Source organism: Gymnodraco acuticeps, unplaced genomic scaffold (assembly GCF_902827175.1).
Source record: "Gymnodraco acuticeps unplaced genomic scaffold, fGymAcu1.1, whole genome shotgun sequence".
NCBI lineage: Eukaryota > Metazoa > Chordata > Actinopteri > Perciformes > Bathydraconidae > Gymnodraco > Gymnodraco acuticeps.
The window spans coordinates 1,642,842-1,665,086 of NW_022989942.1; the positions used below are offsets into that span (position 1 = coordinate 1,642,842).

The following is a 22,245-nucleotide window of genomic DNA, read 5'->3' on the forward strand; positions in this document are numbered from 1 at the left end:
ACAGAAACTGAACAGGCAGATTCGAAGGATTTATTTCTTTGGAAATGTTATTTTAAATACAATTAAATCAAGTTATTTTGGTAAAACTAATGAAAAATGTAACAACAAAAAATATATGAAAAATAATATTTAAAAAAAAAAGTTTTTTTTTTTTAATGTTTTCAAATATTATTTTTTAGAATATCTTAGGCCCTCACAGAGGGCCCTGACGGCTCGCCACTGCCTGAGGCCCATTGTTGTGCCATTCATCCACGACCATCACCTCATGTTGCAGCATGATAATGCACGGCCCCATGTTGCAAGGATCTGTACACAATTCCTGGAGGCTAAAAACATCCCAGTTCTTGCATGGCCAGCATACTCACCGGACATGTCACCCATTGAGCATGTTTGGGATGCTCTGGATCGGCGTATACGACAGCGTGTTCCAGTTCCTGCCAATATCCAGCAACTTCGCACAGCCATTGAAGAGGAGTGGACCAACATTCCACAGGCCACAATCAACAACCTGATCAACTCTATGCGAAGGAGATGTGTTGCACTGCATGAGGCAAATGGTGGTCACACCAGATACTGACTGGTTTTCGGACCCCCCCAATAAAGCAAAACTGAACATTTCAGAGTGGCCTTTTATTGTGGCCAGCCTAAGGCACACCTGTGCAATAATCATGCTGTCTAATCAGCATCTTGATATGCCACACCTGTGAGGTGGGATGGATTATCTCGGTAAAGGAGAAGTGCTCACTATCACAGATTGTTTCAGATTTGTGAACAATATTTGAGAGAAATGGTTATTTTGTGTATATATAAAATATTTTATATCTTTGAGTTCATCTCATGAAAAATGGGAGCAAAAACAAAAGTGTTACATTTATATTTTTGTTCAGTGTATATACGTTACCAACAGCCTCCATCCTTCTGCTTTCCAGAGGTTCCTAGCCTGCAGCTCTTCTTTATTTGTGGAGCCGTCACAGTGAGAGGTAGGCAGCCGACACATTCTTTACAAGCCTGCTGATTGGAGCAAACACTTTATTTGCTCTGGGACGGATTCCTATTTCTGTTTATGTATGCAGTACTCAGCTCTGCTTGTGTGTCTCTCTATGTGAGTGAGCTCTGTGATCAAGCACAGTGTTATGGTACAAGTTTTTACAAAAGACATGTCTGCTTTATTTGTAAAGTTTCAGAATATTTTTCATTCACTTCACATTCCTGCATATTTGCTTCTAATTCCTGATGTGTCCTCGCTCAAATTGTGCAGGGTTAGTTTTCTTGGTAACAGAGATAACACTCTTAAAGGCTAAGAGTGTTATCTAACAGTGATTCTTAAATGCATGTTCTACAGAGGTGCTCCTTAATCTGTAATCATTTCTAAGAACCAGAACAAGGCTTATCAGTCACATCTATTGTGATGTGTAAGCGGTTTTATGATCTTCCTAGCTTTAAAAATGTATTTAGAAAATTGGACCCAGATCCTTTGTGCTTTGGTCTTACTCAGTGTTGTGCTAGTTACTGAAAACCAGTAACTAGTTACCATTACTAGTTACTTCATTTCAAAAGTAACTCAGTTACTTTACTGATTACTTACAGCATAAAGTAATGCGTTACTGTGAAAAGTAACTTTTTAGTTCCTTAAAAAAAGGGCTCCCATTAATGCCCTTATAGCCTTCATTTCAGTACTGTTATTGCATTGGAGAATAATACAATCTGTTGATCAACTTGACATGCCTTATATGCAATCTGGATTGCATCGATATTAGCTGGCTTTCCATTTGTGTATATTCTTTCTCCAGGTAGTTGGAAAAAGTTTTCCGTCCCATATGCCGTGTGCCGCCCGGACATGCTATCATGCTAACTAGCTCCCTGAAAGCGGGTGACTCCACTGTAGCAATAGCCTGCATGTGTTCTACAACATACAATGCAATGGCTTTATCGACTTTTCCCTGGCTAGCAGTCCCTTGGTTAAAATCCAGCCGCTGTTGCTTAGGTAGGTGGAGGTGGAGTGGCGTCAGATGAGTTTGGGTCTGTGCCGGTCTTAGTTACTAGCTTCGTTACTTCGTTAGTTACTAGCTACTAGCTTCGCATGTTGTTTTTGCAGATGTTTTAAGAGATTTTAATTGCTGTTTTGGGCAGTAGATAGGATCTTTGACCCGCCAGGACACAACTTACATTTGACAGAAACTTTCTTTTCTTTGTGCTCGACAAAAGTGAAATAGTGAGAATATCTCCAGGTGGAGAAACTAGACTTGAGCTCCGCCGCCGCCATGATAGTCTTGTTAGTAAACAACACAAACACGCCCACAGCGCGTCTCCGCATGTGACACAGGAAGTATCTAAGTACATTTACTCAAGTACTGTACTTAAGTACAGTTCTCATCTCTGTTCGCCTGGCTGTTGACTATATAAAAAAACTAACGCAGTAACGGAGTAACGCACCATGTAGTAACGGTAACTGAGTTACTGAATTATAACGCGTTACTGTAACGCGTTAGTCCCAACCCTGGTCTTACTGAGGTGGATCATTTATATAACACTCTTGGATAGACCTTTCACAAAAAATTGAAACCACTATTTACATTTATTGTAAGTGAATATGTTGTATCATCACCCAAGGACTCGTATTGAGACCCACGTTCATTGAAATATTCAAAATGAGATTTAAAAATATAAGAAGGCCTATAAGATCATGATTATAAGATTATCACCACATTATTTGCAAAACGACTGGAAATGATTTTACCTAAACTAATTAGTCCTGATCAAACAGGTTTTGTCAAGGGCAGATATTCTTATGGTAATATAAGGAGACTTTTGAATATTATAAACCATTTGGACACCGGTCAGAAGCCATCTCTGCTTCTTTCTTTAGATGCAGAGAAGACTTTTGACAGGGTTGAGTGGAATTTTCTTTTTGCTATCTTGAACAGGTTAAATATGGGCTCTCATTTCATAGAGTGGGTCATATCAATTTATAAAAATCCTAAAACAGCGGTTATTACTAACTGCAGTTCCTCAGATTTGTTTCCACTAACAAGGGGGACAAGACAGGGATGTCCTCTGTCACCTTTGCTTTTTGCAATTGTAATTGAACCACTGGCGTCATGTGTGCGAGACAACATAAGTATTAAAGGAGTGAAGATTAACGATGAACACAACATTTCTCTGTATGCTGACAATATCATTCTTTACTTAACAGACCCAGAAAATTCAGTACCACACTTGCACGACACGATAGAGCAATTTGGAAGATACTCAGGATATAAAATTAATTTTAAGAAATCGAATGCGTGTTTCTTAAATATGACGCCAACAGCAAATTTGGAAAAGTCTTGTTCTTTTAATTTGTCACCAGGTGGCTTTAAATACTTAGGAATAAATATAACACCACACCTAGATAATCTGTTTAAAGAGAATTACAATCCACTCATTGACAAAATCAAACAGGATTTATCTAAATGGTCCACATTACCAATATCACTGCTAGGAAGAATCAATGTCATAAAAATGAATATTCTACCGAGATGTATTTTTCTTTTTCAAATGTTACCATGCTATTTATCCGCTGACTATTTTAAATCTCTCAATAGACACATCTCAAAATGTATCTGGTGTAATAAAAAAACAAGAATCAAGTTAATTACTCTTATGAAACCATGAAACTATGGGTGGTCTTGGTCTTCCCAACTTTCAACACTACTTCTGGTCAGCTCAATTAAGAAATGTACTATCTTGGTCTCTGGGAAGAAAGGATTCACTATGGGTTCAGATAGAAGCCAATATCTTTGACCCGTTGCCAGTGGAAACTCTTATATTTGTTAAAGACTTCAATAAGGTGAACTATATGGCCAAATGTTTTACAGTGGTCAATACACTTTTAGCCTGGATGGACTCTACAAAAATAGTTCATGTTAACTCAGGTATTTCAATATTTTCTCCTATTTTGAACAATCCTGATCTTAGCAAATATTTGTTGTCAATTAATATAAACAAATGGACGAAATCAGGTATAAAGCAATTGAAACATTTGGTCCACAAAGATATAACATTGAAATCATTTAATGATTTAAGAGCAGAATATGACATTTCAAATAAGGATTTTTTCAGATACCTGCAAATTAGGAACGTGATCCACTCAATTATTAAAAGCAATTAATTGAGATCGGGATTGTTGGAAGAGGAGGAGATATTGATGTCATCGAGCACGATCAAAGGTAAAATGAGAGAATTTAATGCAGTTTTTTCTAAAAGAGCTCAGTCATCCTTTCCAACTTTAAAAAATATCTGGGAAAAGAACTTAGGGATACAGATAGATGAAACTACTTGGCTGAATATCTGTGAAAGAACACATTTTCCATTCACAAGCAATAAAATCAAAGAAGCAAACTTTACATTTCTAAAAAATGTTTACCTCACACCCATAAAGATGCATAACATTTCCAAAGAAAACTTCAAAATGTCCGAGATGTAAAGTAAAAGAAGGAACATTTATGCATCTGTTTTGGGACTGTGATCTCTTGAAACATTTCTGGGATTCGATTCATGCGCTCACAAAAGCCGTTTTAGGCATCGAAATGTGCCAAAATCCATGTTTTTTCCTGTTAAATGACATGCCAAACTTTAAACTGAACCCCAAACATTACAGAATACTAATCACAATAACATATTTTGCCAAGAAATGTATACTTTTACTCTGGAAGAATGAACGTCCTCCAACATTTAAACTTTTCATTGATCAGATAACACATTTTTTACCTCTGGAGAAAATGACATTGGAAAAATATAATCGTGGACATATCTTTCAAGCTCTGTGGTTGCCATTGTTTTCTAATTTGGAAAATATATCTGAGATAGGACCAGTGATGGAATGGTGCACTCTGTGGCTATTTTTCCTGACGGCCGGAAATACTAGTTGTGTTGTCATCGTCTATATTGTCGCTGTATTGTATAATTAATTGTATAATTATTTGTTTGTTTTACTTTGATGTGGGTTTATTTATTTATTTTCTTTTTTTCTTTCCGTTTTATGTTTATTTTCATGGCTCTGTTGTTTAAGTTATATTGATAAGCATTTTTTTGCGGGTGGAGGGAGGGAGGAGGGAGTGTAGTGAGTGTACTGTGGTACTGTGATATTACAATATAAATGAAATGGCATCTATTACTGTACACTATAATGAAATAAAAAGACTTGTAAAAAAAAAATATATATATATAAGAAGAAGCTACTGGAGCATTAATACAAACATTATTTACAGAGATTGTATCATTTTTAATTAGTTTCTAGACTGCTGGTCATCCACTCATTTATAATTACATGAAGGGTACATCAGCCTTTCTCAGCTCTCTTAAATGCAATTAAGTCTCACACACAGATCATATGATCTTATAAAATTAAATACCCTCTATTACAAATTAGAGGGACAATGCCTTCATTTTTACTTTGTTCTTCCCTAATGATGTGTGCAATACTGGCTTTGCTGCTATTGCTAACTCTTTAAATGTGTCTAAATAGGACTTTAGTGTGGCATTTTCCTCCTCGGAGCCCTGATATCCTGGGAGCCCCAAGTGAAAGCAATCTGACAGTGCAGTCGGTTTGGCAGAAAACAGCTCTTTTATCGAGGCAGCCTGCCAGATCCATGTGGTTGATGTGGTGCTGGGGTCTTTAGATCTGCTACTGTTAACTATGAAAGCCTTCACGTTGACCCACTTCTCAACATTGTGTAATCCTAAAGCAGAGGGGTATGGGCGGAGGGATGCCATGGCTTTGTAATCCACAGGTATGTTCCAACATACACCTTGGATTTGCTTGGATAACACAAGGACAGGCCGTGGGGGGTTTGTTTTCTCTTGGCTGCCATTAAATGAGTCATTTCATACTTTTGTTACGGGCAGTGATAGTGTGAGTTCCCTTTAGAAATGTACCATTTGATCATCATGACAGCATCAGACTGGACCCTTTTTACCATGCACTTCCTGTGTGACTCATTTATGATTGCTTTTTGTGTTCTTTGTGCTAACTATTCCTGCAAGTGGACTGGAAATTAATCATTTTGTAAAGATTTCCAATGGGAAAACTTTAAACTTTCATATTACTTTTATGTGCATTCGATATATGGTTAGTGTGTGACAGCCTTTTCAGAACCCCATTGCAGATTATAAAGATACCCAATTGTTAAGCCTTCAGGTACTCTTTGCAAATAAGCCCTCTAAGGCCCCATTTACACGGGAACGTAAACAAACCGAATTCGATATAAAAAAAGTATTCCGTTCACACGGATACGGCTCAATAAACGTGTCCCTTCACACGAGACCGCTCGACCCGCTGGAGACGCTGTAGTACATATGCCGGTCCTGTAAGTGGCGCTGTACTTCCGCCATAAAATACACCAAAAGCAGCAAAGAAGACCCCCGAGCATGGTTGCCTGGTTGCCCTTCTGTTTATTCTCCGCGGTGGATTTAGCAACATGTAGTTCATGTAGTTCTCCATGTCCACTTGTTGCTGATGGTTGTGGTAGAGGAGCTGTAGATTTTGCACTAACATCTGTAGCATGGTCAGTAGCAGTAGCTACTGACCATGCTACAGCAGTGAGCAGCAGAGGCGGGGCTATGGCTTCACTGACTCTAGCCAATTTGATGCTTCACCCCCCCTCCCCCCTATAGGATATATAAAGAATAAATGAAAAATCTCTACAAAACACAAATACACTACAAAAGGGGAGGTGGGGGCAGGCATTTGGGATATATATTTTTTAAATCCTCTGGAGCAGAGAGAGGAGCTGTGGACTATTGTTATTGATTAATGCATCAGTGTTTCTTAGGGTCAAAAACACTAAACTCACAACTTAAAATGAAAGCGTTTAGTTCATTTAATAAAAGAGCACATGTTCAATGTGAAAGGTGACAGTAGATATAGATTAGATGCAATTTGGTGATATATATATAACGATTTAATAATAAAAAAAAAAAAGAATTATATTTTTTAAACACCTTGAATTTCAGGGGGGGCGCGGGGCTCCGTTGGCGGGCCACAGCACCCCTCCAAGACAATGGTAGGGGAAGCGCTGATGTTTGAATTGGGGGGTGGACATCACATCCTCTAGGGCAGGGGTTCCCAACCTTTTTTGGAGTGGCTTTGATGGTTATTGGACTCAGGATTAATTCATTTGGATTCCCGCTGTATGAATAAATTAAAGGATGGCGCAAGTGGAAACAATTCACAAAGGGATTAAACTGTTTAAAACACATGCTCAAAGTAAGCCAGATTTTGCCGTTGTGTTTATGTGGATTAAAAAGTCGTAAATAATCTACAAAATGGAGGAGACCGATCTGATCGGAGCAACTGACAAATAATCCAACTGAAACCGGCAAGGACAATGACTTGAATTTTTATTCAAATGTAATGAATCAATTATTTTTTATATTTTATTGTAATGTAATGTAGAGACAAGGCCTTTAGTGACAATCATGTATTGCGTTACAATTATATGTATAAAAAAAAAAAAACAGGTTGGGAACCACTGCTCTAGAGGGGTCCGGGGATATGCCCCCCCGGGAAGAAATGTTTGAACATTTTAAAGTAAAATGCTTCAATCTGGTGCACTTTAAGCACACAATTACTTGAGACTAGATCTAGGAGACTACAACTCTAAACACCCATATGAAAAAGATTGGTTTACATTTTAATAATCAAATAAGTATGTGAACATAACCAATAACCTACGATAGCCAATAACAAATAAATGTAACTTATTTTATTTTTGTTGTTTGTCATTCATATCTTATTTGACCTAGTTAACATTTATTTAGTAATGCACATTTTTATTTCTCCAGTTTTAAACGATATCTTTGGTTTACTGTCCTATACTGTAGTATACATTGAAATGATTTCAAACCTGTTTATCCCAATAATTATAAAGGAGTGCCTTGGAAATATGTGTTTACATAATTTGTGATCAAAACGTTTGAGACCCACTGAGATAACTTGGACTAAAATGAACTATCTAAACACTGAGAAAGTCCTTTACCTCACTGAGCTGTAGTTATCAGCCTCTCAGTCTGTCAGGAGAGAGCTCCCCTCCACCTTGTTGTAGAAACATATTCTTCTTATATCCGTTAGCGCAGCTAGCACCAGGTGCTAATAACAACAGCGCCGGTACCTCGCTCCCAGTTCACTTGCACTTTGGCTGTGAGCAGCGGGGGCCAGATAAGCCAACATCCCCCACTTTCATCACTTACAGTGACAAATGAAAAGTGTAACCGGGGTGAAAAGGGTGTTACCTTTACTTAATTATGAATGTTGTTACATCAAGGCCGAAAATTAGGATGAGCACCAACGGTCCAAAACATTTTTTTCCCTCCAGAGCTGCCAGCGCAGCGCCCCCCCAGATCTGGCGCCCCTAGGCGAACATCTATAGCGCAAATTATCGTATAGGACGTACACACTGAGCCGTTTGACTCCCCAGAGCGTTCCATCCGCAGATCTATCCACCTTGAGACCCGTTATCATTTTAGGGGTCCGTTTCCGCGATTCCGTTATGGCCTCGTGTGAACGAACGTGCTATACGAAAGACAAAATTAGCGGATACAACCCGTTTCGTTCCCATGTAAACAACACATACAACTGCTGCTTCTAGCAAACTTTTGACAAATCTATAATTGAGCTACTTTATCGCAACAATGTATAAAGTCTTGTCTTTTTGCATTCTCCTTGACCTCAGAGACATAATACCTGAAAGGTTTGGATAGCCTTATCCTCCTTGTTCCTGAATAGCTAATGGGATTTGTGCATTTATGTCAAATTCCACTTAGTGGATTTGCCTGAAATGCAGCCATTATTCCCCTTCTGTATTCTGCTGGTCTTTGAACTTTCCTCGGCATTCGGCCTCTGCTATCTGTTACGATCCTCTGTGCCATGGATGTCCAGCCAAACCCTCAGCTATGATGCACAAACCCCCCCGTTCAAACTTGTGCCTATATGTCATTGTCAATACAAGAAAGCCCCTGTTTTGTGTTTGTACACAGCTCATGCCGGTTTTGACAGATTGTTTTTGAGTACTTTAAGATTCTAAAAGAAGCCTATAAGCTGGAGTCATTTGTTTATTAGCAATGGATCAAATTACGATTTTAGTCCTTAATGATGCAGGGAATGATCACTTGACCCTGCACTTCATCTCAGGTCTATTGGTTTTTGTATCATATTATCAACCTAACTGTTTTGGTTTACTCTTGCTCTCTTCAAATCTCTCTCCTTATTCTACTTTACCATACACTACTCAAAAAGGCAGACAATGTTACCAATTAGCTGATAAACATAGGATATATCAGGGGATGGTTGGGACCAAAACAGAGCTGAAATGGTTGAACACATATTTACCAGGTGGCAAGAACCAAAACTCAGGCAAATGCAAATGCAGTTCCATGTCTGCAGGATGGGAAAACAGGCAATTTGTCTACAAATGTTTGTGCCATGGCATTCTTTCAAAAATGTTTGGTGGGCCACCCAGTCCTCTTATAACATCCCTTTACTGTATGTACAATTTTGACCAAATCCTTGTATAATGTCCTCTTTGTTGTCTCTACCAACCTTGTCTTGCATTATATGCCATTGGATTCACGCACTTTATAAACTCACAAACTGCAGCTGATAAGTGTCATTTAAAGAGGCCGACCTCCTTGCGTGTGAGGCTCAGAGGAATGCTGTGTCCCCATTATGTCGGAGCGTGGGACTCGTTGCCTGGTGTAGGGAAGCTACGATGACCTTCAGGAATGCTATTGTTGAGGAAACTATTCCCTTTCCAAATTCACCGTGCTCTATCAGACTGATGGTCCTTTTTAGCTGAATGCGATATCAACGGGTACCATGGGCGAGAGAATGGAGACGGGGTCCATAAAAAGCCCCAAATAAAAGGCTGTTCTCTCTGCTCCGTCTCCCTGTCCTGGGCTGGAACGGCAGGAATGTGGCAGGCAGACCGTCTAAATCTCAAAGCCTTTAGCCCCTAATGAATTTTAAAAGGCCTTTTTCATTCAAAGCAGGGTGCTGGCTAACAGCATGTCGCCAAGCACTCAGGGGAAAAGGAGGAGAGAGGAGGGAAAAAGAGAGAAGCATAGAAAGTAGAAGGGAGAAGAGAGGAGGTTCTGGCAAAGTGAGTTGGCATCTAGGCAGGGTGAGGTATTGGATGTCCCTAACGGTAAGAGATAATGGGCCAACTCTGCATGAGAAGCCACCTTAGAAGCATTCTTGACCCCCGCCATGATGGTCTAGAGAGAATAAAGGGAATGTGAGAGATAAAGCAAGAAATCAAGATAGTGAAGAAAGAGAGGGAGAGAGAAAAGGAAAAAAAGGAAGAGAGACAGAGTTACTAAAGATGGTATATTCTGCATTGTCTGCACCTGTTGACAGATTTGTTTGGTCACTTTTTTAGAAGCACTCAGCTTTTGTTTAGGCTGTATCAAGAAAACTGCTATCATTGCTTACTGTTACAGGCATGAAATTGACATCAATTGTCTCTAATTCTTGAGAACAAAGCAAATACAGTAAATGATTCAGTCATTATGTTGAAGTGAGCCTCTAAAGACTACAACCCTATGCAGAAAATGTCCTCCTGTCTATTGAACCTTTACTCTATGTCTGCTTTGTCATACAGCTACAGTGGGGCAAAACAGTATTTAGTCAGCCACCAATTGTGCAAGTTCTCCTACTTAAAAAAATGAGAGAGGCCTGTAATGTTCATCCTAGGTATAACTCAACTATGAGAGACAAAATGAGAAAAAAAATCCAGAAAATCACATTGTCTGATATTTAAAGAATTTATTTGCAAATAATGGTGGAAATAAGTATTTGGTCAATAACAAAAGTTCATCTCAATACTTTGTTATATACCCTTTGTTGGCAATGACAGAGGTCAAACGTTTTCTGTAAGTCTTCACAAGGTTTTTCACACACTGTTGCTGGTATTTTTGGCCCATTCCTCCATGCAGATCTCCTCTAGAGCAGTGATGTTTTGGGGCTGTCACTGGCAACACGGACTTTCAACTCCCTCCAAAGATTTTCTATGGGGTTGAGATCTGGAGGACTGGCTAGGCCACTCCAGGACCTTGAAATGCTTCTTACGAAGCCACTCCTTTGTTGCGCCGGGCGGTGTGTTTGGGATCATTGTCATGCTGAAAGACCCAGCCACGTTTCATTTTCACTGCCCTTGCTGATGGAAGGAGGTTGTCACTCAAAATCTCACGATACATGGCCCCATTCATTATTTTCCTTTACACGGATCAGTCGTCCTGGTCCCTTTGCAGAAAAACAGCCCCAAAGCATGATGTTTTCCACCCCCATGTTTCACAGTAGGTATGGTGTTCTTTGGATGCAACTCAGCATTCTTTCTCCTCCAAACACGTCTAGTTGAGTTTTTTACCAAAAGGTTCTATTTTGGTTTCATCTGACCATATGGCATTCTCCCAATCCTCTTCTGGATCATCTAAATGCTCTCTAGCAAACTTCAGACGGGCCTGGACATGTACTGGCTTAAGCTGGGGGACACGTCTGGCACTGCAGGATTTGAGTCCCTGGCGGCGTAGTGTGTTACTGATGGTAGTCTTTGTTACTTTGGTCCCAGCTCTCTGCAGGTCATGACTAGGACCCCCGTGTGGTTCTGGGATTTTTGTTCACCGTTCTTGTGATCATTTTTACCCCACGGGGTGAGATCTTGCGTGGAGCCCCAGATCGAGGGAGATTATCAGTGGTCTTGTATGTCTTCAATTTTCTAATAATTGCTCCCACAGTTGATTTCTTCACACCAAGCTGCTTACCTATTGCAGATTCAGTCTTCCCAGCCTGGTGCAGATCTACAATTTTGTTTCTGGTGTCCTTTGACAGCTCTTTGGTCTTGGCCATAGTGGAGTTTGGAGTGTGACTGTTTGAGGTTGTGGACAGGTGTCTTTTATACTGATAACGAGTTCAAACAGTGCCATTAATACAGTTAACAAGTGGAGGACAGAGGAGGCTCTTAAAGAAGAAGTTACAGGTCTGTGAGAGCCAGAAATCTTGTTTGTTTGTAGGTGACCAAATACTTATTTTACCGAGGAATTTACCAATTCATTCATTAAAAATCCTACAATGTGATTTCCTGGATTCTTTCTCCCCATTCTGTCTCTCATAGTTGAAGTGTACCTAGGATGAACATTACAGGCCTCTCATCTTTTTAAGTGGGAGAACTTGCACAATTGGTGGCTGATTAAATACTTTTTTGCCCCACTGTATGTGAGCTCTTTAACTTTACAAAAGACATACCAGACTTAATGATTGATGGACCTGTAATTGGTGTGTATATACCCAAGGGATAGATTCACTCTCCTGTAAATGCAAAATGCCATTAGGAAACATTAACTTTAATAGCGGTCCTAATCTTCTGTGATTAGCAGTGTTTCTAAGGGGAGCTGTTAAGAACTAACAGTTGCATGCTTATTGTTTTTTCAATCATGAATACAGCACTTAATACTCTTCCATGGCCAGTAGAAAGAAACATCAACACACATTCATTTTATTAGACTGATGCAGGTGAGGGTTACATTCACTGGCTGCTTTATTGGAAAATGCCTTGATCCACCCATTCAGCCATTTATTGATGACTTAGAACGGATAATGGTAAGGAGGTCATGTCCGGTCGAAAGGCCTCATTGAACCTTGAAGTGGATGTGTGACAGCAGGAAGAATTTGCACTCCTGCCAAATATGCACTCCTTCTTTAATGAATCTGTGTTTCTGCTACAACATGCTACTGACAGCTTCCAATGTGCAGTTAACTACATCAAGAATGCAGGTCAGGAGGAGTGTGTTGTGTCAGGAGGGTTGTCTTGGCTTACGTCAGGCCTGTTTGTGCCAGCTGAAAATTGTTTAAACACCACAGCTAATGGAAACCTTTCAGTTGAGCAGGTGAGCCCTTTATGGCCATTTAAATACTTCCAGCGCAAAGGACATTTGCTTCAATAAATGCTTCACAATTCCACAATCTCAAGCCATTAGACTTAGCATCATATGGGATGAGATTCAGCAACGCATAGCTTTTTTGTTCAGATTTGAGTGTTGCTACGCCGTCTGAAACTTAGATTGTTCGGGGACTTTGAACATATGCTTTGGAGACAAAGTTATTAAATTCTCTTCACATAAAATCGATTTATTTTGGTTCATTCTTCCAAAAAAAATGTTGGTAGCCCAAAAGTTCCTCTTATCAACCGTGTCCAATGCCTTTCCTGTCCAAATTGAGTTTGGCACAGGTGAAAAGCTAGCCAGCTAAATGGAGCTGAATCTCAGCAAATGTTCATTGTAAACATTTTGAGTTTGTAATTTATCTTTGTGTAGTCTATATCTATGTGGGACCATTCACAAACTGTAAACACAAGACCATTACCTCGCTACACTCAATCTTCCCTTAACTTGGAATGACATGATACTAATTCATGATCTTTTTAAAAAATGTTGTTTAGCTCCTACTAGCTCTTTTTGCTCCTTCTGTGTGTACTAAATAACTAGTCCAAACTCACAAGCAACATATTTATTGTGTCTGTGCTTAAGGACTAATTGATGTTCTCTACCACACACGCACACCGAGCAGATATCACACTGTTGTCTATGTAAAGGGAACATTACATTTCCAATGGTGAAGGAGGGGCCTAAACACCCTTTGGGTCACATCACCTCCAGTGATGTCAGAGGAAATGCCAGAGAGCTGAGGTAAAGAGCTACTTCATGCAGTCCTGCAGATTCTTGGGCATAGTGGAGGCTGCAGTGTGCTACAGACAGAAGAAGAAAGGAAAATCAGTGGCTGATAATGTGGAGACAGCACAATCTGTATATTCTGTGTGGTAATATTGGGAAAGGTCTTTCTCTGAAATGTATTTTAGTTTTGTACTCAATATGATATGGACTGGGGAATAAATATTAGGTCTTTGCTCTCAAGCTTTGTTGTGAAATAACTAACATGGCTAATAGGCACAGACGAATGAAGAATGTTAATATATCCAGTGTTTCAACTGAGTTTCCTCATAAATGATAAATCAGTGGCGGAGTAGAAATAACTTAACTGGGAGCAGCAAGGACTCCCCAGCAATAGGTCACAAGACCAACCTAACACATTAGAAACAAACATCAGAAGCACATTGTTTACTTAATCAGAATCAGTCTCAAATGTTTATTTGCCACCCAAAACACCTACAAACTTAACTCATTCATTGCAGATAGTTCCTTAGCGGTGTCCTGGCTTTGGATAAATAAATTGCGGGGGAAATTACCTCTAAACTTCACTCATTATGGTGCACGCTGTTGCTTTTAAGAGACCACTAATGAATCAGGAACCCAGTTACTTGGAAGGACATTGTGTTTTTCCTGTTTAAAGAACACAACGTCAAGATGAGCCGATTTCCTTCAGATGAAAAATTGAAAAGGAAAGACTGATAATTATGTGGGATTCAACTGTCTGTCTTCTTGAAAGTGATTGGATTGGAAAGTTGCAACTGTGGCATGGTTATATAAAGGAAAAGTCATAGGAAAAAAACCTGCTGTATACATAATCGCAGTTATTGAGTTTAGTACACTAAACTTTTACAATAGTCTTGGATTAAATCAGACATTACATATTTATAATGTTCAGTTTTTGTCTCAAACTGTCTTAGAGAGATGTTGAGTCAACTTTGAAATCATTTTGTAGGATGTAGATTGTACTTCTGTTAAACTGTATCGTACTATACAGAGAGGTGTTGCCTTGATATAAATGACTAGGTATAGCTAGTTACTTATTCCTTACTTGTGACTAAGTATTAAACCACAATGTATAAGTTCATAATTAAAGGAGAGTTGTGTAGTCTTCTATGCGCTTTGCAGGCATTTTATTGTGCTTTTTGGGACGTGCATTGCAGACTACCTGAGTGACCTCATGGTGTGGCCCTCCACAAATGAGGAGAAGCAGAAACATTGTGTTAGCCAAAAAGCTCAGTGAGCAGGCTGAGGTCATAGTGAGATAGGGCTTATGGAAACACTGATGCTCTCGCTAACATGACTGGCCTTGGAAACTACTCCCGCAGGAACCCCAAATACAGGACAGTAAAATCACATTGTGCGGTCAGACAGGAGAACAGACCAGCCAAAGTTCAGCCAAAAAAAAAAGGCCTGCTCTATCCTCAGGTTTCCATTTCATTCGATAGGACATACAGGTGAAATGTGGTGTGCCCTTCATTTTCCATCCAGGGAATGCATTCCATAATTTATGTTGATCTTATCCGGGTGGCAGCCATCATTTGACTTCCTTCCTGTAAATGTATGGAAAACAGATGACCCAGAACCTGAGGACAGGAAGAGGCTTGTTTAGAGTTTGTGTTGGTCCTTCAGCGTACCTATTTTCCACTGGCCCTGCCTTGTAAAAATATTAACGTACTTCCTCCAAAATGACGTAATTTCATGGCTCATTAAGTGATGTAATCGAAACCTGTTAGAGAAAAAAAAGGTTTTGTTTCAGCGCACTCAATCTCAGAAATCTGGGTATTGCTACTGTAAACACTGTGCCTTAAAGAAATCCAGTGTAAATCCTCAGACTGATTTGTATCATCTTGTTTACAGATGTCTGATTAAAACTGAACCCTATCATAATAATCCTGGAGAGAGGAAATTCAGTGGTGTAGCTTACTCCACGTCATCACAGTTGTTTGTTTAATATCAGCAGATGTTTTAAGTGTATTTCTGTTTGTGTCCTTGTGGTTGTTCCAGACGGAGGCAATGAAAGCAGCTCTGAAGGAATTGAATCTGAACATTGTGGAAATGACTGATGAGAACGCCACACTGGATGGAGGAGATGTGCTTTTCACAGGTAAACTATGTTGCCTCGATCATTTAATTTTGTACAAATCAAAACCAACGCGAGGCACTCAACGAATACAAACATTCTACAGAAAACATAGTCGTAATTCTAGCTAGTGTCTTGTGGTTTCTATAAATGAATGAAAGGTATATCACAGAAAATAGTAATAAAGTGCTCTATTCGCCATTGAATGGATCAATTCTAAGATTCCAATTATTGCATCCAAGCTTAGTTCAATGTAGCATTGCTTTTCCAGTTGTTAGTTTAAACAATATCAGGAAGTAAACGTCGTTGGCATAAACCTGAACAAAAACTCTGGTTCGCGTAAGCAGCTAGACAACATTTTTTTTCCGTTTTAATCATTGAGGTCAGTAATGACGTTGGTTCTCCCTTAGATCTTTCTCCGTGCAGCCATAAACAAACTCAGAAATTCTCCGAACATAATAAAAAGTATTTCTAAGCAGGAACATAACGTACGTGTTTCTAATTGACATGCATCTGTGAAAATCGTCCAACCGGATCAGTATTTAGATTGAATCCCCATTTTTCAGGACTTTGCATGAACTTGTTGAATATAATCACAAAAAAAGGGATATGATTGTAAACACAAAAATAAGAAAGCAGTGGAAGTATGAGCCTCCGCAGTTTCAGCTTTCAAAATTTGTGTCTGTTTTTTCTGGATCCTCCACCAAAAATTCCTCTGGGTAACCTCGATGACCTGGTTCCTCGGTGCAATAAGCAGAATTTCCCTTGAAAAATATTCTGTTGCAAAAACATTGTGTACCATGTTCAAATCAAATCAGCTGGACCTCTTAACATGGGCCTCTTCTCTTTAGTATTAGTAAATACAATTTAGTGAGGGCAGAGAATTGTGGGCCCATTGCAACATCTTGCAAGAAACAGCGTCTGAGGGCTTCTTAATATTTAATAAACGATGAATGTGTCATACCCACTTAACGGGAAAAAAAATCATTAACCATTTTTAGCAAAATGAAATGCAAGGGTAATAACAAAGGCTCTGAATTAGTCCTGAGCAAAAAAATGCAAACGCAGTTAGCACAGAACTCAAGGTAAAATACCCGTATTACTTATCGGATCTGCACAAACAAGATATCGATTAGCAAGCTGAGATTCCACAAAGGCATATAAGTATCATCACTGAGCGATCAGAACTTGCGACAGGGGAAGCGAAAACAGACATCACAACACTTCACGGAGGAAACACATAGATATTCTTACCTTAGCTGTTGTTCTGATCAAAAGTTGTGTTCAATGGCATCAAAACGATAAAACGCTGCTGAAGGTTACTCCATAGGTTAATCCAATGTGTCTGTGTCACTTTGAAATGATTACTGATAATCCATCTTCATATTTACTAGTTTGAGCCTATAGGTTTCAGTTTTCAGTTTTCAGAGCGTAACATAGCTTTTGACTGTGTGCGCGTCACACTCACTCCTCAATGGTAACGTGTATGTGGAACTTCCCCTTCGATTCTATTGGCTCTAACGGTTAAAAAGAGGTGTCAATCACCAAAATTGACCAATGGGTTCCAGAGAAAGGGCAAATACACCCAAATGACCCCAAAGTAGGGGTGCAACAACTAATCGACTTAATCGATTAAAATTAGGGCCGGGACTTTAACGCGTTAATTAAGATTAATTAATTACAAAAAAATTAACGCGTTAAAAAAATTAACGCATTTTAATCGCACTTATTTTTGCACCGCGGAACGTTTCTCACTGGATGAGTTTCAGGCGTACCGATTATACTGGAGCACCAACTAACGTTCATGACTTCAGACAACAACAAACCACAGTGAACAACAGTGGGAAATGTTGTTTTAAAAAACGGACGGATGGAAGCGTCGATAAGAGCACGGTTGTGTGCAAATTATGCAAAAAGGAATTCGTTCTCTCCGCCATCTCCTCCGTGTGTGTGTGTTGCTGCATGTAGCAGCTGCGTGTGTGTAAACTGCCCCGCCCCCTCACACACAGACGGGGGAGAGAGATCTCTCGACTGGATTGGAAAGATCTAAAATACTAAAAATAATCAGACGCATTTTGCTGTCTTTTTGCATATTAGAAACGGAGTTGGCGACACTTAAACTGTAATGTAATGTTTGTGTAGCAATAATACATACGACATATATCGGGGGCCACAGGTTGTTTATTCTTGACAGTCGCACAGGCACACACTGAGTGTTTTCATATTCAGCAAATGTGTACATGCTAAACTGCAAACCTCAAGAATAAATAATACTTTCATTCACTCACGGCAAAAGTTACTTTACTTACTATAAAAACTCACGGTAAAAAAATGCACTCCCTATTCCATTGTCATGAAGGTGGAATCTAACTATATCCAGAATAAGTTTTATTGGATCCAGGCTAGACACATGTTTATTTCTGCCGTAAAGTTGGGCATTTTAACATGGGGGTCTATGGGAATTGCTCCTTTTTGCATCCTTCCCCCGTCGGCCACTAGATGTACTGCAGTTTGTGGCACTTCCTTCTGGGCTTCCCGGCTCTGCGCTATGAAGCGCTGATTGGCTGTGGGTGGGCCAGACGTGCATGTGGGTGGGCCCAGGCCCACCCGGGCCCACCCACAGCTACGCCACTGGTCTACCCTACTTTTATAATTTTCGAATCCTAAATCTATTGATTAGATTAGATTTATGATAGACTTTTGAAACTACAAGAACATAAGGAGGACTTTTACAAAAAAGTAATAGAGATTTTTGTCCAGAAGGATAGGCAAATGGACTTAATCTTCAAGTCAAGGTAAGACCGCAATTTTATTGAAAATGGGATCTTACTAAGAGAGAGAGAGAACAATTCAATATTTAAATGATAAAATTACATTTTTTGGGTATCCTTTTGTTGAACTGTCTGTTTAAAATTAATTGAAGCATCAGACAAAAAAAGCTTTTGAAAATAATATTATATTTTGATTTAGGTCAAAATATAATATTTGTAAACCTGAAGAGTCAGTGCCAGTGCCTCACCAGCCATGAACCTCACTGCAGAAGCTTATATATAGACATCTAAGTTTTTTGTGCCCCACCACTTTTGTACATATAAAAACGCCACTGTATATATGTCACTGTTATTAATACTGACACATAACTTTGCACTAAGGTGTGTCTGCTGCTGAGCCTACCTATTATTGTTATTATATATATATTAGGGCCGGGACTTTAACGCGTTAATTAAGATTAATTAATTACACAAAAATTAACGCGTTAAAAAAATAAACGCATTTAATCGCACTTATTTTTGCACCGCGGAACGTTTCTCACTGGATGAGTTTCAGGCGTACCGATTATACTGGAGCACCAACTAACGTTCATGACTTCAGACAACAACAAACCACAGTGAACAACAGTGGAAATGTTGTTTTAAAAAAACGGACGGATGGAAGCGTCGATAAGAGCACGGTTGTGTGCAAATTATGCAAAAAGGAATTCGCATATCACCGCAGCACATCAAGCCTCAAGTATCACCTCAATGCAAAACATATAGCAGCTAGCGTGGACGTTAGCCTCTTTTATCGCGTTCACACCAAAAGAGCCGGGTACTAAATTAGTTCATGAGAACCTTTTTACTCCCACGAAAGTCCCTGCTAGAGAGCAGAGAGCTGCGAGAGAGCAGGGACTTTCGTACGGCTCTCTTGTGAGAAAAGAGCTATATTTCTGATTGGCTGGGCGGATTGCAAACCACGCCCCGTTAAACTCCCAAAAAGTTTTGTGAAGCCGCCATTTTATTATCCTCGCATTAGCATTATTAGCATTAGCCCAGCGCAAGAAACGCAGAGAGACTAACTTATGGCAACACAAAATAAAACATGGGAGCGGTGGAGATGAGGAGTGGTGTCGGCGTTCTGGCGATTTACTCGGAAGGCTGCTGGGACTCCCAGCAGCTTCTACTGAAGCCAGTCCCCAACTCCGGGGACTTCCGGCCGGGGACTTTGGGCGGCAGTATACGCCGTGAAGTGGTTTGCGGCCTGCCAGTAAACCCAAAGCAGAAGAAGAAGAAGTGACGTCAGCGGCTTCATTTGCCTAATCCACCCCCAGGTTCAAAGAGTTCTCATGAACTAAATTCTCATGAACCTTTGTGGGAAAAGTACTGCGGTGTGAATGCGCCTAATGGTATACTAAAATCCATGTGAAAACAAATTGCTTCTCACTGTTCTTAGGTCAAATATGTATATGCGATTAAAAATGCGATTAATTTCGATTAATTAATTACAAAGCCTCTAATTAATTAGATTAATTTTTTTAATCGAGTCCCGGCCCTAATTAAAATCGATTACCAAATTAGTTGCCAACTAATTCAGTCGTCGATTCGTTGGTGACGTCATCACGTGTGTTTTACGCGCCGTTAAGCTCCAACGTTATTGGTGTTTTTATCGGTACCGGAGACATTTAAAAAATACATGTCATGTATTATTGCTACATAAGCATTATACTCGCAGTCTAGTGTCGCCAACTCGTTATTTTTAATATGCGAAAAGACAAAAAAATGCGTCTATGATGTATTTTCGATTCTTTCCAATCCAGAAGAGAGATCTTTCTCTCCCCCGTCGTGTGCGAGGGGGCGGGGGCAGTTTACACACACGCAGCTGCTACATGCATGCAACACACACGGAGGAGATGGCTGAGAGAACGTGCTCCGAGGTGTGGTACATTTTACCCGTCTCGATGTGGACAATGCTCGTTGCCAAAAGTGCAATAAGAGTTTAGCATGTAAGGGCGGTAACACGAGCAATTTGTCTAAACATTTAGCAAAAGTGCACCATATTCAGACGGAGAAATGCACCGTTTTCTAGTAGCTCTGTAGCCCCATCCACGAGTAACGTTTCCACGTCAGGTGTTATGTATGCTAGCAGCAACACACGGAGTTAACTACATTATACAAACATGGGTTAATGATTAGAGGTAACTGAGTTATTTATTTAGTAAAAGTTTCAGCTATTCTGTTTACAGTTCTGTCATCACATTATTTAATACGATTTGTTAAAACACTTGTTTCTTTGATGTGAAATATTATTTATTTAATTTAAATAAAAAGCAATGTTAATTTTGTTCAAAATGTGTTTAGTTAATTTAATAATATATGTATTTTTGAATCAAGTATTCATCTTTATTGTCTTCATTGTTAGTTTCCACATGCCTAAAACAACCTCAAGCTAAATCTAAAAGTTGATGGCTAAATAAGAGCGTTTGAGAAATTGTGCAAGGCATACAGTAATAGTCCGAATAGTCGATTGATCGTTTCATTAATCGATAGATTAATCGATTATCAAATTAGTCGTTTGTTGTAGCCCTAACCCCAAAGGTGTTTCTTTTTTTGCTAAACCTCTCTAAAAAGGTCAAATGTCACTTGTTTTGCATCAATCTTGATACAGGGTACTTATTATATGTTTTAATTTGGATTCCTAAAGCTTTTAGTCTACTATCATTCAAGGGTGGTTTTCACTATAAGTGATGTGTTTTTTTTTGGACGGACCACTATCATTTACATTTTTTACTATGTTCAATCTGAATTTACTTTAAAATAAAAAACAACTATATTGATTCTGACTATTCTACATCCAACTCACAGGTTTATCATTGCTTTGAGAAAAAAGATTATTAATTTACCCCTTTTAGAAGTGAAGTTATGGTCATTTGTTTTGGGAATGTCATTTTCGTAGCCTGAGGCATGAAAAACAGGCTCGGGCTTCTAACTGGTTAGAGTGTGTGTCAGTATCTTCTACACCATGCAGGCCACAGGGAAAAAGCATGGTACACCTAATTGGGTTTTCTAGACATTGGCTCTGTGCGTTCGTTCCATCCAGCTCAAATCGGTTTTCACATGGCAAGACTAGAAACATTTCCTGTTGGCAGAGCCTCGGCTAACGGCTCATTTTGTAGAGTCTCAGCAGTGTGGAGCCCTTCCCTGAGCGCAGTGTGCTGCTGCAGCCGAGCCAGGATCTCAGGGCTCTGCCTGCCTGCGCCCCACCGGACTGACCACAGCTGGCCGTTTCTCACAGGCAGGCATAGAGTACACAGTGTGGTGCTGCAGTGTTCACCTCATGTAGCTCCACAGGCTCACTGTACGGCTGTTATTCTACGACTTCTGGACTTAAGTTAGTCTTTTGCAGATTCCAGAACTTTTTAGTTATCTCATGTTGAGATGTCTAGATGTTAAAGGTATTATGCAAAATCCACTTTTTCATGTATTTTATAAATAAATATGTGTCCCCTCTGTGTAAGAGATTCTGAAAGTTTCAGGAAAAAAATGTAAACTCTCTTTTTGTCCTGATCCATTTATATGAAATCCTGTCTGAAAATGAGCAGATCAGATTTTGGCCCACTTTATGATGTCATAATGTTTTTTTTGGCTTGTGTAACCATTAGCCAATAACCAATC

The 22,245-nt window shown here is 39.5% G+C and overlaps 1 protein-coding gene across 3 annotated transcripts in view; it reads left to right on the top strand.

Moving 5' to 3' along the window:
* The window catches only part of ddah1 (dimethylarginine dimethylaminohydrolase 1), a 114,115-nt gene that overhangs the window by 56,092 nt on the left and 35,778 nt on the right, over nt 1-22,245 (top strand). For all 3 annotated transcript variants that reach the window (XM_034210142.1, XM_034210141.1, XM_034210140.1), the window contains exon 2: nt 15,742-15,841. In XM_034210142.1, the coding sequence (XP_034066033.1) occupies nt 15,751-15,841 (91 nt within the window). In that variant the 5' untranslated portion in view covers nt 15,742-15,750. The remainder of the gene's footprint in view (nt 1-15,741; nt 15,842-22,245) is intronic.